General features: G+C 39.8%; 1 protein-coding gene across 1 annotated transcript in view; it reads right to left on the bottom strand.

Moving 5' to 3' along the window:
- LOC132833424 (janus kinase and microtubule-interacting protein 1-like) overlaps positions 1–16,573 on the bottom strand; it is a 272,965-nt gene that overhangs the window by 4,471 nt on the left and 251,921 nt on the right. The window contains exons 10-13 of the mRNA XM_060851673.1: positions 12,364–12,483; positions 10,453–10,581; positions 8,721–8,804; positions 2,985–3,047 (exon numbers count right to left, since the gene is read on the bottom strand). Of these exons, the coding sequence (XP_060707656.1) occupies positions 2,985–3,047; positions 8,721–8,804; positions 10,453–10,581; positions 12,364–12,483 (396 nt within the window). The remainder of the gene's footprint in view (positions 1–2,984; positions 3,048–8,720; positions 8,805–10,452; positions 10,582–12,363; positions 12,484–16,573) is intronic.

Here is a 16,573-nt window from a genome sequence, read left to right as displayed (position 1 = left end):
CATGGAAGTGCGATGGTGGTCAATGGGTGGAGGTGGGGAAGGAGTAAAGCTGTGTGAGGGATCAGGGTGAGAGTACCTAATAGTTTTGTAAAGCAGAAGGGATGAAGTCCCAGAGAACTAAGGTGAGCATTCTCAGCAGTGCACCCTGGTATTCACTCACCTGCCCCCGCTCCTATTGATGCACCCAACTCTACAATGCCCCCGCCTTCCTGAAGTGAAAGTTGGGACTCACGGTGCTTAATAAATATGCCTTGGGAGCAAAAACCTGCCCCTCAGTTTTCAGGTGTCACAGTAAGATGTTAGGAAAATTAGTGTCCACAAATGACTGTACTTGATACTATTTGTTTACTTCCAGACTTGAGTGGAGTTGGGGATCTTGAAGATAGCTAACTGTCATTTCTATATCAATGTAACGCACATATGATACATGTTGCCATTTAGATGAAGGTTGGGAAAAAGTCCAAGTGCAAGAATCTGGAAGAAAATCGGTAGGAAGACAGAGGCAACCAATCCTGTGCTAAAGCAGAGAAACTATTTCCTCTGGCAGTGAGCATGCAAAATGTGGATAGGAGCTCATGCTCAGATTGAAAAAAGCCACATCTGTGAGGAGTTAATGAGGCTGGAAGATTCACCTAACTTGAGATTGAAGTAGGAATCCGTATTATAACCCTCAGACTGGAGGCAATTTCTTGGGATTAGAAGTTATGTGGCTGGAAATTGAATCAAAAGAAACAAACCATCTGGAGCTGAGCATAACTTTGTACTGGTTCCTGGAGAAATACGTATTGTCTCAGTATCTCACGAGAGGAAGACTTCTCGTCCTATTTAAGCAAAATGGGAAATTACTTATCTGTAGATTATTGATTAAGTTGCCTGCTGAGTAGTGCTCAGACAATGTTGCCTTTGATTTCTAGGTAAAGCTTGAAATCTTATGTAATCCTTTCAGTCAGTTACTGGGAATTCACATTTCTTCTTAAAAGTAATTTTTCTCTAAAAGGATTGTTACAATGTCCCATCAGTAGAAATATTTAGAAGGTGTAAAATTAAATATAAGAAAGTAGGAACGAGGAAGGTGCAAAGGGTGCGTGTGAGCCAGCTCTAGATGCTGTGCAGTTTTGTTGAAATATGCAGTTTCATCATCACTAGTTTGAGACCCACCATTTGTGACTCACAGTGGGGCAGTGACTTCCCTCAATTTTCTCCTGCAGTGTTACTGGAAAACACACGGAAATCTGAAAAAATGTTGCTATTACATGTTCTCAGGGCTTCTGCTGAAGTAACAGCGGACAGCCAGGTGACACTGAACCTGCTCACTTACCCATTGCACACCACCCCTGCCCCAATCCAGAAATTTAGGCATGTATTCAGCATTATGAGGAGAGTTGTGATGCCTTGCGACTCTTCATTCACCCACAGAAACAAATGAAATTGATGAGGGGCCATTCAGTTTTCATCTATTCTGGCACATTACAGACTCAACTGGGGACATCAAAAATGTTTCTTTTCAACAATCCATTCCTGCCTTTTCTCTCTCACCAAGAGCTTCCCAGTGCTTCTTAAACTTGTTACCAAGCATCTCTAAATATGGTTGTTGATAGTGTTCCGGTTGGAGTGCCATGCAAAAAGACAGTCTCCACTCTCACTACTATCTTTACATACAGTTGAGGAAGGACACCACTTCGACTAGGGCAATACATCCATCCTCGGTCAAGCCAATCAGAGACACGCATGAGAATTCCTAGACACATGGCACTCCAACTGGAACTCTATCAACAAAAACAATGATTTAGATCCCATTTGCCACCCCCTGAGTAAAAGAACAGGAAATGAAATACCATGTGAAAATGACATCATCACAGGAAATGACATCACCAACCCAAGGAACCCTTAACACATAAACAAAATGCCGGCCATATCACCAGTGCTTCACCTGAGGCTCACTGATGATATTACCTAGTACGGTGATGAAACGTCTGAAAACGAACTTTGCAGCTCAGCGAACACACTTACATCCATACAGGAAATGATAAATAGATGGTGAAAATAAATTAAACCAATATTAAAAATTACTGAAGGAAAGACATTTTGTTGAAGTATTTGATCTTGCACTCAGGACATTTGTAAGAATTACTAAAGTAAGAGGGAAACAACATTTATACTGTATGAGAGCAGAGTGCAAGTTGGTTGGCAAATGGACCTTGATTGGTAGAGGCATTGCCATGTATAATGCACCTGTTAATGATGATTGACAGTTAACTGACAAGTTTGTTTAATTTTGTGTCACATTTGTGTGCACTGGTGCTACATACATTGATACACAGAGCCCTATTCTTTGCACACAGAAAGAAAACATAGACACACTGCACCTATTTCAACTCAATAAAATCAGTGACAGCTACTCTCTCATTCATTTTTTGGGACAATGCTTTGATGGTTGAAATAAAAAACAACCTGGGTTTTCAGTTCTCAGAAGCGCCCAAATTCTGTACTACCAGATCACTATTTGCAAACTAACTGTTACTGATGTCTACTCCCAGGGCAGCATTAACAGTACCAACAGCTGAATTTCACTCTGAATTGTTGAGTACTATCAGGTCATGAGTTAATTTGCAATTATCAAGGGGGAAATATAAAATAAGCAAGAAGGTAACCTGATTTTCCTTTTTCATAATTAAGATTGATTGTAACAGTGTCCAAGAAAATACAGTTCACAAGCACAAAAAAAAATCAATGCAAGTACAATCACTAACAAAAAAGGGTAAATGAAAATCTGTGTATAGTACAAGGATCAAAAATGGCCCCAGTAAGAAACCTATTAACAGGTTAGATTAGTTCAGTTAAATGTGATACACTGCTGTCTCCCCATCCTCCATTAACCAAAGCAGTCAGACATGAACGTGCTAAACATCCTCACAAGACATTATTTGTGTGAGACAACAGAGACGTGATGAAATTTCATTTGGCACATCCAATGGATCATTTACCTTTTCTAAAAGTTCCTGGTTGTTTCTAAAGAGTAACTGCTTATCTTCCACCCATTTTGAATCCTAAAATACACAGGATAGCAAGAAAAGAAAGAAAATGCATTACAAAAACGCTATGCAACAAAACAAAATATTAAGCTATACCTCAACCTCTGTGGTTGCAGAGAGATTTGTTCCAACATTTTTTAAAATACAAATGGGCTAATACCTGACATTAATAAACACTTCAACATGATTGTCCATACCTCTGGACCAGAAGGCCCAGCTTCAATTCCCACCTGTTTCAGAGGTATACTCTACAACAGTTTGGGCCCTCTTGTGGTTTCGTTGTAGTGTCCCTACTCCTGGACCTGGAGGCCCTGGTTCAAATCCCACCTGTTCCAGAGGTATGTAATAACATCTATGAACAGGTCAATGTATTTGAATTTAGGCTATTTCAGCAGGCTTGATTAAATTGACATAGCAATAATGTGAAAAGACATTGATTCTGATATTGCACCCTAAACGTTTAATGAATGCCTTAATGAATTCATAGAAAAATGTTGTTGTAACATGAGGTGTTATTACACTTGCTGAGGTGTTGTTATAACATTCCACATTCACCTGACTAAATGGATCTTTTTTAACTTGAGACAGAAATATGGAGCAGTGCTTAATTAAGTGAAATTATTTTGTTTATGTGCAGAATACCAAAGATGCTTTAACAGAAACCTTGACTTAGAAACATAAATAATGGAGGGATATGAGTAGAAAATATATTTCACACAAGCTGAAAAAGTTTAATATTAATGCAAACTAAAATAAGACATCAAGTATTGGATGTTGAAGAAATAAAAGTATTACCAATTCAACAAATTATAAAATTGCAAATATGCTTTAAAGTATTCTCAATTAAGCTAAGTCTGATTTATTTGTGACTATCTTTTACAGCTTGAATTATTGAATGATATGACTGTTCAAAGATAGAGTAGAATTACTACTAGGGTCTCTTTGTATAATTGCAGTAGCTTAGAGTTCTGAAAGTGTACGGTTGGGTGCATGTAAAACATTTTCTCATTGCTTATATACATCCCTTCCACTAGGCGTCTGACTAGATATGGTGATGGCATCATGGTCCAACATGGGAAGAGTGAGCGGTGAGTGAAGTTCCCGGTATCTGCAGTGGTGGTGAGAACAGGCAGCTGAGGTTTCCCGGAGGGTAAGCTAAGTGGAGGAGATTGAGGCCTCAGGAAGCACTCATCAAAGACTGGTGAATTTTTAACTTTATTCCTTTATTTTTCTAGTTTACGTTAAGAAGGAGTTTAATGTTAACTATTACATTATTTGTTCATTTTTCTACTTATTGTATGAAGGTCTGTAATGCTCAACTTTTTAACTTGATTTCTCTTACTACTCTGTACCTGAGTATTTTGCATTGAGGTACATTTGTACCTAAAATGGCGTCGTGTCTGATGACATTGGACACCTTTCACTGTATCTCTGTCCTTGAGTACATGTGACAATAAAATTTAAATCTAAATCTAGAGATAACTGTACTGAAGGAAAGATTGTGACAGAACTGTCTCGACTGAGTTGTAAAGGCAATATGAACATAGGAAGGGTTAATGGGAGTTAATGTGCTTTCAGGTACAATGTTCGACATTAATGAGAGCTGCAACAAGAAAATATTCTGTTTAATTAAAATATTAAATGTTGAAATTCAGAGTATATAAATGCAATGTTCTTTTTCATATATTATAAGAAAATTTTCAGTAAATAATTCCCACAAAACATTCATGTCAACAATTCATTTTGGAAAGTATTTGCAGATGGTGAGCATTAAGATGTACTTTTACATCATTAAAAATGATTTTGTTTTCAGACTCTCGAAATTGACAGCTACAGAAACTTTGAATAATACAAACTCACAATTGCATAGATAATCCTAAATTGGTTTAGAGTCATGGCAAGTTTAAGTGTCTGAGTCACTCATTTAGCATAAGTTCCCAAATACCTATTTCTTTGGAAATGATGTACAAGCATTTGATCCCCTTACAGGGTTTAACATTCAAAATGGTATTCTAGATCATACATTGGTTAACAAGTTGTAACTCCAGCATCTTAGGCATAAAACAAAACAGCCAACAAAGTTCATTTCCATGGATTTTGCAGAATACAGAGTTAGAATTAGACCTCTCGCATCTCACAGAAAGAACACTCATTTCACTTTGAGAATTAGAATGATAAACCCGTGGCAACAAAAAAGGAATGTGCCATTTATAATCTGTGTAATGGAACCTCCAACAACAGGTGCCAATGGTAAGGAATGCACTGAGCAGGGCAGTCAAAGCAGTAAAAATGACTGAAGGAAACAGTCCCTCTGGAGGAATGAGGCCTAATGGGGAGATGGATTAGACAAAGGATTTCCTCAGCCAGATGTAAAGCTGAGGTTTAATTCCACGTAAACACAGTATTTAACCGTAACTTGTTCAACTTAATTTCCCTTTATGGTTGCAATGACCCAATGACAGTGGAGTAAAGAATCCCTGGTTTATGATCGTATTGCAATAGATAAATCTCATGTTAGATCTGGACAGGATAACTTATTCTGGCTGCTTTACTGGCATTGAAAAACAACGGTGGCAGGGCCCATCAGTAACTTGGGCTCATTGTCTACCAGAAAGTCATGAATAGTGCAAGTCTGATTTTGCAATAGAAGCCATTCATAAGCAGCCCTCATCAAACAGCAATCCACTCTATCAGTCTGACATGAACCTCAAACAAATGGTCAGTTATTAAGTTAATCTTTACAAGGCATTTCTCTTCCCCTTCTGTAATGTATGAATTGTTTGCCACATTTAAACATAGAGCAGTCAAATTACTGTTCCTTCCACAACACTCAACTCCTTTCAAAAACTCATTAACAGTTACCTCGTTGAAAATCTTTTTGTCACCTGCTCTAACAAATCTTTCTTGAGTGTCAAATTTTATCTAAATATATTCCCATTATCTGGCTTGTGATTTCTTATTGGATAAAAGGTGCTAGATAAAGGAATGTTGTTTTGCATTTTTAAAAGGTCATCCTGAAAATCAAATAAATCTGAGAGATCATTTGTGAAAATTTGTAAGCCTCTTATTTTGAAACTCAGAAAAATCCATTTTCTCTCTATGATAATCTGTAATCATTCATCTCCAAATTGATAACCTACACAATGGCCTGAATATTCTAACTGAGCACATCTCCATGGGAATTGAAGACCTCATTCACAGTTCCAGTAATTTGTGCAGGAAATGCAGGCTCTCTCCAACCAGGAGTCATGTCAGACAGCAAGGGTCAGCAACAGAATTGTTTACATAACATTTTGCCCTTCGATTTTAAATGTTCTTTCTGAATGTGGTTTATACATGGCTGTTTTCTGAAAGTACTGGGATGTACCCTTCCTCCAAATTTCATTCATATCCTCTACAACAACTGAACACCTTGGCCTAACAAGCAGTCCATTAAACCAAAATACAAACAGATTGATTGGCAGAATTGCAGCACATGCCAACCTATATATAGGTGCATGTGCCCACTCTGCATCTCTACTGGATATTGAGAAATGGGAGCAGGGAATAGGGAATGGAAAGGGAGAGAAGACAATTTCCACAGCATAATCTGAAGCAGGTTTGTGTCCATACGTCCCCTGACTCTGTCCTAAATAGAAAAAAATTATATGCGAGGGAAAATTATAAAATCAAGCTCATTGTTCCCTCTCTGTAATGCCCTTGAATTCAGGCATCATCCCACCATTTTATTCTTTCGCAGTGTCTCAAAATTGTGGAAATCCTTCTCTCTGTTACAGCTTCCTGCCTTGTACTGTTTGAATAGTACTTTTTAAAAAAAACCATGCTTGACTTCACCTTACGTAACTTCCTCTCCAACTCACTCAGACTCTCTTTAGTTTGACATTTGGGTAGGACATTATTTGGAAAAGCATATATAAATATTTCAGGTTTTGCTAATATATTTATATTTGCATACTTAGCCATATTTATAGATAGTATTTATTTATTTATAATATACACAAATATACATCTTGGCAACCCTTTCAAAAGTAGGAAAGTATTGCTACAACTGTACAAGGCATTAGTCAGACCGCACCTTGTGTATTATGTACAATTTTTGTCCCTTCATTTAAGGAGCAATGTGGTTGAACTGGAAGCAGATCAGAGTAGGTTCACTAAATTCATTCCAGAGATGAGAGGTTTGTTTGATGAAGACAGATTGAGCAGTTTAGGCCCATATTCTCTGGGGTTTAGAAGAAGAAGAGGTGATCTAATTGAGTTATATAAGGTGCTGAAGGGGATTGACAAAGTACACGTAGAGAGGATGACAGGCTAGCGTAAGGTCATAGTTTTAGGATGATTGGTCACAGATTTAAAACTGAGGTGAGGAGAAATTACTTCTCTCAAAGGGTTATGAATCTGTGGAATTCAGACTGAGTGCGTGCGAGGACATTGAGTAAATTTAAGGAGGAGATAGGCAGATTTTATATTGTATTTGGTTAAATAGTTACGGAGAGTGGGCAGGAAAGTGGAGCTGAGGCTGAGATGAGTCAGTCATGATCGTGTTAAACAGCAGAACAGGCTCAAGGGCTGAACTGCCTACTCCTGTTCCTAATTCTTATGACCAGAGTGTCTATGCTTAAGAAGGAATCTGCAGTATAACTAGACAACTATAAATAACTTCCTGGAAACAGAAAATGCAAAACAAATTTATCTAATTATGCAAATTAACTGTATTAAATATCATTTTTGTTCTGAATTACAACTGCAAGGAATGAAATTAGTAAAGCAAAAAAAACTGCTGAAAGCCAAATTCTGAGGCTTCCTGAGCGGAAAAGAATTGGAAATAATTTTCAGAATCAGCATTAAAAGGAAGAGCTGAAGGTACATTCTATTAACGGCCAAAAAAATGTAATTTTTCAATGTCATGTCATTTCATAAATGCCTTGATAACATTGAAACTACCAGAACAAACAGTATGGATGGCTGTGTTCCAATGTCAGCAGTGAGCATTAAAAATTATAATAACCAGTTAATACTTAGGAACAAGCAGCTTTGTTACACAGTATAGGCATGCAACCTGCCAGGATTTTTGAGAAGGTGGTCAGAGGTTTATTTTTCATAAATTGACAGATCAATTCAGTACCTGCTTCACATCCTGCTAGAACTAGGGCTCAGTGGTTAGCACTGCTACCTTACAGACCCAGGGACCTGGGTTTGATTGCACCCTTGGGTGACTACCTGTGTGGAGTTTGCACAGTCCCCCCATGTCTGCGTGGGGTTGCTCTGGTTTCCTCCCACAGTCCAAAGATGTGTGAGTCAGGAGGATTGGCCATGCTAAATTGCCCATAGTGTCTAGCGATATGCAGACTAGGTGGATTAGCCTGGGGTAATGCAACATTACAGGGAAAAGGTCTGGGTGGAGAGTTGGTGTTGCTTTGGTGGGCCTTTTAGCCTGCTTCTACACTGTAGAGATTCTATTCTGATATGTGCTTAATCCGGATGTACACATTGAACAGCACAGATGACCACTGATAATTCTTTGGGGAATTCAACACTGTATTCAGAAACTGGAAGATTGTGCAAACTAGATTTTACACGCTCACCAAAGAAGTTACTGATTACCATCGATCTTATTAAACCAGGGACAATGGCATAAATCAGGACTAGAACCAATTGAAAACAAAGATTCTCAGAAACCACTTTTACCTGCCCTTTCCCAGCAAGCGATTTTTCCAGGTCTTCAATTTTGGCTTGACATCGGAGGAGATCAGCTTGCAGCTGTTCACGAGTCTGTTCAGATAAATCATACATTACTACACAGAGAGAGGCCATTTAGGCCACTTTTATCTGAGCTGTTATTTACTGGAGCAGTCCAAAATGAATCCCACTGCTCTGCTCTCCTGCACTAAATATATCTTTTCCCTTAAATGGACTCTATTTCAATTATGCTTGTCAGAAGTATTGCATACTCCAAGAAATTTATGCATGCAAGTATTTCCAAATCTTTCGCACCACTCTCTTAGTAACATTTTAAACTTGTTAATCTCTTGTTGGTAACTACATAATCAGTGGAACTATATTTCCTACTAAGAGAAAATGAGGACTGCAGATGCTGGAGATCAGAGCTGAAAATGTGTTGCTGGAAAAGCGCAGCAGGTCAGGCAGCATCCAAGGAGCAGGAGAATCGATGTTTCGGGCATGAGCCCTTCTTCAGGAATCCTGAAGAAGGGCTCATGCCCGAAACATCGATTCTCCTGCTCCTTGGATGCTGCCTGACCTGCTGCGCTTTTCCAGCAACACATTTTCAGCTGTATTTCCTACTAACCCAATTAAGCTCTTCATAGTTTTTTTTTAACAAAATCACTCCCTACTTGTCAGCAACTTGTGTTCCATGATTAGACAAACACCCAGTCTTAATACATTGAACAAAGCACAGCATGAAGAAATAAAGGTCAGTTGCCATTGATTGTCATTATTACAAAAAAAAAGGCAGTGCCAAATGCATGGGTTTCAAAATGCCTCTTATTATGTGGGTAAACTGGCATAAAATGTGGTCCAGCTGCTTTCCTCAACCTTCTCACACCTCAAGCAGGCACCAGGACTGGTTCTGGTGCTCATCCAAAAATACTCACATTCTCCTCACCCCAGGATGCAGCTTGAGGGCAAGCAAGGGGAACTATGGAATTCCTGGCATCACGTGAATTTCTACATCCAGCTTTCTTAAATATTTCTAACAAATTAAATTTCTATTAATTCCACCCTCGGGCAACTGTCTGTGTGGAGTTTATATATTCTCTCAATGTCTGCAAGAGTTTCCACCAGGTGCTTCAGTTTCCTCCCACAATCCAAAAATGTGCAGGTTAGGTGAATTGGCCATGCTAAATTGTCCATACTGTCCAGGGATGTGCAGGCTAGGTGGATTAGCCAGAGGAAATGCAGGATTACGAGGATAGAGTGGGGTGGGTGGATGGGTAGTCTGGGTGGGATGCCCTTTAGACATCGATGTGATCTCGATGGGCTGAATGGTCTGCTTCCATACTGTAGGAATTCTATGATTCTTCCATGATGTGCAAACAATAGGTGTCAAAAGTCAACTCTTTTGCGGCCTTTAGTGATGCTGTGTAGCTCTTAATTTCCTAAAGGAGAGAAAGCTCACTGTATCATTGCACATCCAAAGGAAGAATTGATTTTGAAATCCATTTGATAGGCAATCAGGAAGGTTCAGTTTGAATCGGGTGAAAATGTTGAAAAATGTGTTCATTTTGAGTCTACATGCTGGATGTCATGAAAGATGCTGTACTAGTTCTAAATTCCCTAAAAATCCCAGCCATGATGTAGCCCTGGAAAGATTGGTGAATAAAAATTTATTGTGAAATGGAGAAATGTCAAAACAATGCCATTTCTGGATGAAGAGGATTGTGTCACATCCTTAACCTACCCTGGTTTCTCGCTCCACATCCAGAGTTCCACCGACTTGCTCCTGAAGCAACGCATAAGCTCTCTGCAGAGCCTGGTATTCTCTCGTAAGCTGACGGAATCTCAGTTCAGATTCTTCCCGGTTTATGACCTTATAAAATGGAGGAAATCTTTGGAATTAGTCATTAATGCACAAGGAAATCTTATAAAGGAAACAAAGGCAAGTAATTATTTTTTTTAAAAAGGTTTGAGTATGAAATCAAACAACGACTGCAGAATGTTGTCCAATTTTCATTCAGTGTTTTATTGAGTCAAATTCATGGTGACTAGTCCACAAGGGCTCAAAGTAACTTTACTCACACAATTTTTCACTCTTCACTTCGCTAATTATCTCAGGTACCTTTCTTGGGAAACATCTTGGCCAGAGAGGTGGAATAGCTGGTCACTGCCTGAACCTTCCACCATTCATGTCACTGGAGTTATATTTATAGCTCGGGTCCTCTAGGAGCTGTCTCTCAAACTATGATGCTCAACCGTTATCACTGAGAAAATGACAAAGCTCTGTCCCATTCACAGAAGCAAACCTGAAGGTGCTGCTGGGCAGAGCAATGGAGGAGGGCAGTTCTTTTTACCACTACAGAGGGCCACACCCCAAAACCAAGCCAGCCTGGACCCAACTGGTAGCCCAGGTCTGTGCTGTATACCAGGTAAAGTGGGCATTTACCAATGCAGGAAGGATACCAATGATCCCTCAGTGCTATGAAGGGTAAGTGGCTCCCTCATATTCACGGGGCCACCTTGCATACGCCTCTCCCCAAGGCTCATCAACTCCAACTCTCATCACTCAGGCCTCACAACCAACTCAGTTTCCAAACTGTTAACCTTACCGCCCTCAGCACTTCCTACTCACTCACTGGGCACATTTACTACCTTACCTGTCATATACCATCACCACTGCTCTTCCATCATATTCAATCCCTCCCTATATCTTATTGCAGAAAAATCTGACCCACTTGGACAGATGTTTCCATAGGACCCTGAGTGACCTACTCATGATCCCTGGACTGAGTGTGCTCCTGAAGGTCACACTGTGATCCAATTCCTGGACTGTAAGGATACGGATTCCTCTGATCTGGTAGAACCAAGTACCTGACTGACCATAACCAGTCCCCTGAACTGGAATGGGATTAGCCCCTTGACTGACTGTGGCAGTACCTCCTGACTAACCATAATCTCTTTCACCCTTAGACTTTCCTAAATGGTCATTTAAAGCACAAGCTGCTGACACGGGTTGCAAGCATTAACATGTAGCAACATGTCCATCACTTGGCTGTTTCGTGCCCGGATCATGACAAACTGCCTGCCTCTCCTTCCCTGTAGAAAAGCCACAGAGACTAAGAGCATATGAATGTGCAGCAAAGAGCTTACTTGCTAAAAAAGTACAATGCAAGCCATCAAGAATGAAAGCCTCCTAGTCAGCACAAAGTGTGTAAGCACGAAAAAAAGAAAGCCAAGAGTCACAAGGTATATAGATTGGTGAGTTGTCTACTGTATCTGTGAGCGCAAAGCGACCTGGCAGAAGCATAGGTGCCTCTCAGCTTTAAAGTAATGTGTTAAAAGGCTAATGCAATGTATGATTTTGAACGACAGCAGCTATGGTAATGTGGTGACTTGCCAATGGGTGAAGTATCAAGGAGGATGGTACACACGGTGCATGTAGAGAGGCTATATGAAGACTCAGTTGAATGATGGCCAGGACAGGCATTCAGTAAGCTGCAGCTCTTACCCCGATTTACGTCAAGAATTTTCCCAGCAATGAATTTCAGGAATGATGATACGGAAGTGGGTGAGACTGTAGTTGATCGCAATAGATTTCAAAGTCCATTCAGAGTTCCAGTACCAACTGTATGACAAACATGATAAAACTATTTACCTCATCTAGATCTTCTTCTGGAGTTGCTGGTGTCCTGTCAGTTGTATATGAGGCAACGGAAGAGGTTTCTGAATCTACCGATTCCTCATCAAATCCAAAAAATGTCTCTACAACATGCCTCTGAAAAAAAGTATGAATGAATGTTTATACATTACTGAGGTCCTCAAAAACATTGTTAATATCAAACAATTTTTCCTCGTAGTTTCTTTGTGGTACCTTATGCAGCTTTTCTACGTATTGGTGATGAAACTATTCTCAGCCTTTTGCTTCATGAATCTTAACGGTCAGCTAAGGAGCAGCATTTCTAAAGTGGCTACAATAAAATCCACAATATAAATGACCTGAACAACAAGTTCAGGCTGACGTTCCAAAGAAGTTTTGAGGCAGAGGTCACTCTCAGAGGTGCTACCAGAGGATGAGATTTTAATCTGAGGTTCTGTCAATCCAAAGAGGCAGATGTAAAAGATCCCAATAACCACCCTGAAGGAAAACAAAAAGGTAAGTCCTGATTTCTCCCTCACTCAATATCACAAACACAGGTTATCTGGTCATTATCGTGCTGCTGTTTCTGGGAACCTGCTGTATGGAAATTGGCTACTGTGTTTCTTACATTATAGCAGATTACATTTCAAACGTACTTTAGGGGTGGTGTTACTATATATCTGCTGCTCTTGTCCTTCTGGATGCACGTGTCATGGTTTTAACTATTTGGGCATTATGAAACCTGTAATTCTGGAGGGCAATATATAAATGCAAGTCTTTCTTTTTAATATTAGCAATATGGTTAGAAAAGATCACACTTCTCAATATAACATTCAGTCAAGCTACATCTTTGTCCAAGGGACATGGAGTGCCAGAAGTCATAACTCAAATAATAGTACCCCATTTGATAAATGTACATGTATTTATAACCATAACTGCCTATTAAAATTCTGGCTGGAATGTGATCTTCCACTGTTTAGGAATAGCATGCTAGATTCAGTTAACTTGCTGATACACACAGAAACTTCCTTTCCTACTGTAGAATCTTCAGTCATAGAGTCATATAGCACAGAAACAGACCCTTCTGTCCAACTAGTCCACGCTGACCATGTTCTCAAACTTAACTAATCTGACTTGCATGCACTTGACCCATATCCCTCCAAACCTTTCCTATTCATGTATCTGTCCAAATGTATTTTAAAAGTTGTAACTATACCTGCGCCCACCACTTCCTCTGGCAGTTCATTCCTATTCTCTGTGTAAAAACATTGCCCTTCATGTCCTTTTTAAAACTTTTTTCTCTCACCTTAAGCATACGTCCCCTAGTTTTGAACTCTCTCACCCGAGGAAAAGGACCCAGTCATTCAGCCTGGTCCTAATTACCTGCTTTGTCACAAATTCAATTCCAAAAGTTCATACTTCACTGAGAGATTGTAAATTTAAAGCTTTCATAAATACAGCACTTTAATCAATAACTGTCTCCTCTTAAAACTAATTCAAAATAGACAAACAAATATGAATTAATATAAAACCAAACACCGCAAATGCTGGAAATCTGCATCAAAAACAAAAGAAATTGCTGGAGAAACTCAGTAGGCCTGCAACATTTTATAGAATCTCTACAATACAGAAGCAGACCATTCGGCCCATTGATTCCTCACCAGTACTCCAAAGAACAGCTCACCTAGAACCACCCCCGACCCTATCCCCGTAACCTTGCATTTCCCATGACTAATCCATCAAGCCTGCACACCTGTGGACAATGTGGTCAATTTACCTTGGCCAATCCACCTAACCTGCACATCTTTGGATTGTGAGAGGAAACTGGAGCACCCAGAAGAAAATCAAACAGACATGAGGAAAATGTGCAAACTCCACACAGACAGTTACCCGAGGTTGGAATTGAACCCGGGTCTCTGGCGCTGTGAGGCAGCAAGCACTAACCAATGAGCCATCAGTTGTGAAGAGAAAGAAAGTCAATGTTTCAGTCCCAGAGCTCTGCTGAAGTGTCATTGGACCTGAAACATTGATTCTGCTCTCTCTTCATAGATACTGCCTGACCTGCTGAGTTTTTCCAACACTTCCTGTTTTTGTAACAAGTATGAATTTTTCACCACAGACAAATAGGAAGTCTTGTTGCTCAGGATGGAGATAGCCACCACAATCCAAAATTCATCTCAGCAAAGAAAAATCCATAGCACTAGTAATCAAATTTCAACTTATTCCAATTTTCAATAACCTGCGTGAAGTGTAAAACTTAGCAATAGATTGTGATGCAATTGCAATTAGCAAAGGGAGCTTTCATCTTTCAGGAACAGAATATTAGATTATAAAGTGACCTAGTTTAGAGGCGCTCATGAGCAGATTTCCAGTTTGGAGGGGTCCATAAAGTTGTCTGGTGGACTTGCCAACACCGACCCTGTCCACTCTAGTCCTCTCCATGATTTCAGAGGAAAGTCGGTGCCTTAACATCAATTATTGAGCATTAAAGGATCGTTTCCTAACCTTCCCTCAATTTAGAGACCAAAGGGAAGTGTTCAATCATGGGAGTGGAAGCCCATTGCTCAGGGTGGTTTGGGGGAACTGGGGGGAGCTTCAATTAGTGGCCTCCTTTAGAAATTTGACGCCCCCTTTAAGTACCTTTGATTTGATTTATTGTTGTCACATGTAGCAAAGTACAGTGAAAAGTTCTGTTTTGCGAGCAGTGCAAGCAGATCATGACCAACAAGGACACACAGATCATAGTGTGTTTAGACAGAGCAAGGCATACAAGGGTGCAGCTGCACATCAAGTGCACAAAGCAAGATCAAGATTTAGATTTGCATGTTTTAGGCCATCCAGAGGTTCAGTCCTCATCTGAGCTTCGAAGTACAAGCTCTGTTGCCCCCGTTTCCCCTCTCCACTGCGAGACTCACAATTACTTCTGACCTGACACTTCGACAGTTTGACTGCTGCGACATCTTGTAGCCCCAAGCGATGCCACTATTCCTGATGCCAATGCTGAAACCCTAGAGCTGTTGACTATTCAGCTTGACCGACAGCCTCGCTGAGGCAGGACATTCTCCCGAGGTAGGAGAAATCTCATGACTAGCCATCGCATAGCTACAGAGCACCTCTGGACAGTGGTCTGGACAGTGGAAATGTTCTCAGTCACCTCTCTAATGGCTGAGAGGAAATCTGCAGCATCAGACAGGTTCAGCCCTGACATAAAGTGTGTGACTGATCACTAGAGCCAGAACTGAAAAGTATATCCCCACCACCGACCATGACCTTACAGAAACAGCTATGTATACTGAGCAAACTTAACACAACTGGACATACGTTTGCAGAGTGCACTGTTCTTTTATATTCACTTTATACTGTGGCACTGGACAGCAGATGTATTATCTGAAGTTTCATTTTTTTTACTGACAGGTTCAAAAATATTATGTAGCTTGAAGCAAAAGAGTAAAACAATGTTTATGGGGTGATGTTTGTGACATGATGCATCGTTCTCATCTCACTCCAATTTCTCTTTGAAATGAAGGCCTACCAAAACTATTTACTTTATGAAGCCTTTCGGGTCAAACATACGTTCAAGGCCATTGTAAAAAAAAACATAGTCACCAGAGAGTATTTGTCAAAATTGAAATCTAATTCCCGTTCTGTATCGAAGCCAGGCCTTCACCCTCATTGTAAGATTGAAAATCCCAAAGACAACCAATCAAAATAAAACAAACTCTTTTGCATCATTTAACAGAACAATGTATATTGTTGAATGTATCACTCTCGGGATTTAGATTTAGATTTTGCTGTCACATGTACTCAAGGACAGAAGTACAGGAGTACAGTGAAAAGCATACAATGTCGCCACACATGGCACCATCTTAGGTACAAGGGCACCCAGTTTCAAAATTTAGGTATAAAGTAGTAAGAGAAACAGAGTTAAAAAGCTAAGCATTACCTTTTGCCATGCCTGTCTGATCCCTCAAATTATTTTGAAGACACGCTAGGAAACATCATCAGCAGCATCATACAGACTAAGCAGTTTTTACATTAATCTCCTGAAGCTAATTATTTACATGGCAAGTGGTACCAAAAGAAGTTAATATAGTTCAGAAATCCGAAATCCATTGCAGAGCCTTTCCATCTCCCTCAAATGCATTCCTTTAAAAATAATGAACAGGGCCACATTAAATATAAACAACCTCCATCAATATTGCAAAACTATTAACAAATAGAGTGAGTA

This window comes from Hemiscyllium ocellatum, chromosome 36 (assembly GCF_020745735.1).
Source record: "Hemiscyllium ocellatum isolate sHemOce1 chromosome 36, sHemOce1.pat.X.cur, whole genome shotgun sequence".
Classification (NCBI taxonomy): Eukaryota; Metazoa; Chordata; class Chondrichthyes; order Orectolobiformes; family Hemiscylliidae; genus Hemiscyllium; species Hemiscyllium ocellatum.
The sequence above is the reverse complement of the archived record's forward strand: the minus strand, read 5'-3'. Positions and strand labels throughout refer to the sequence as shown.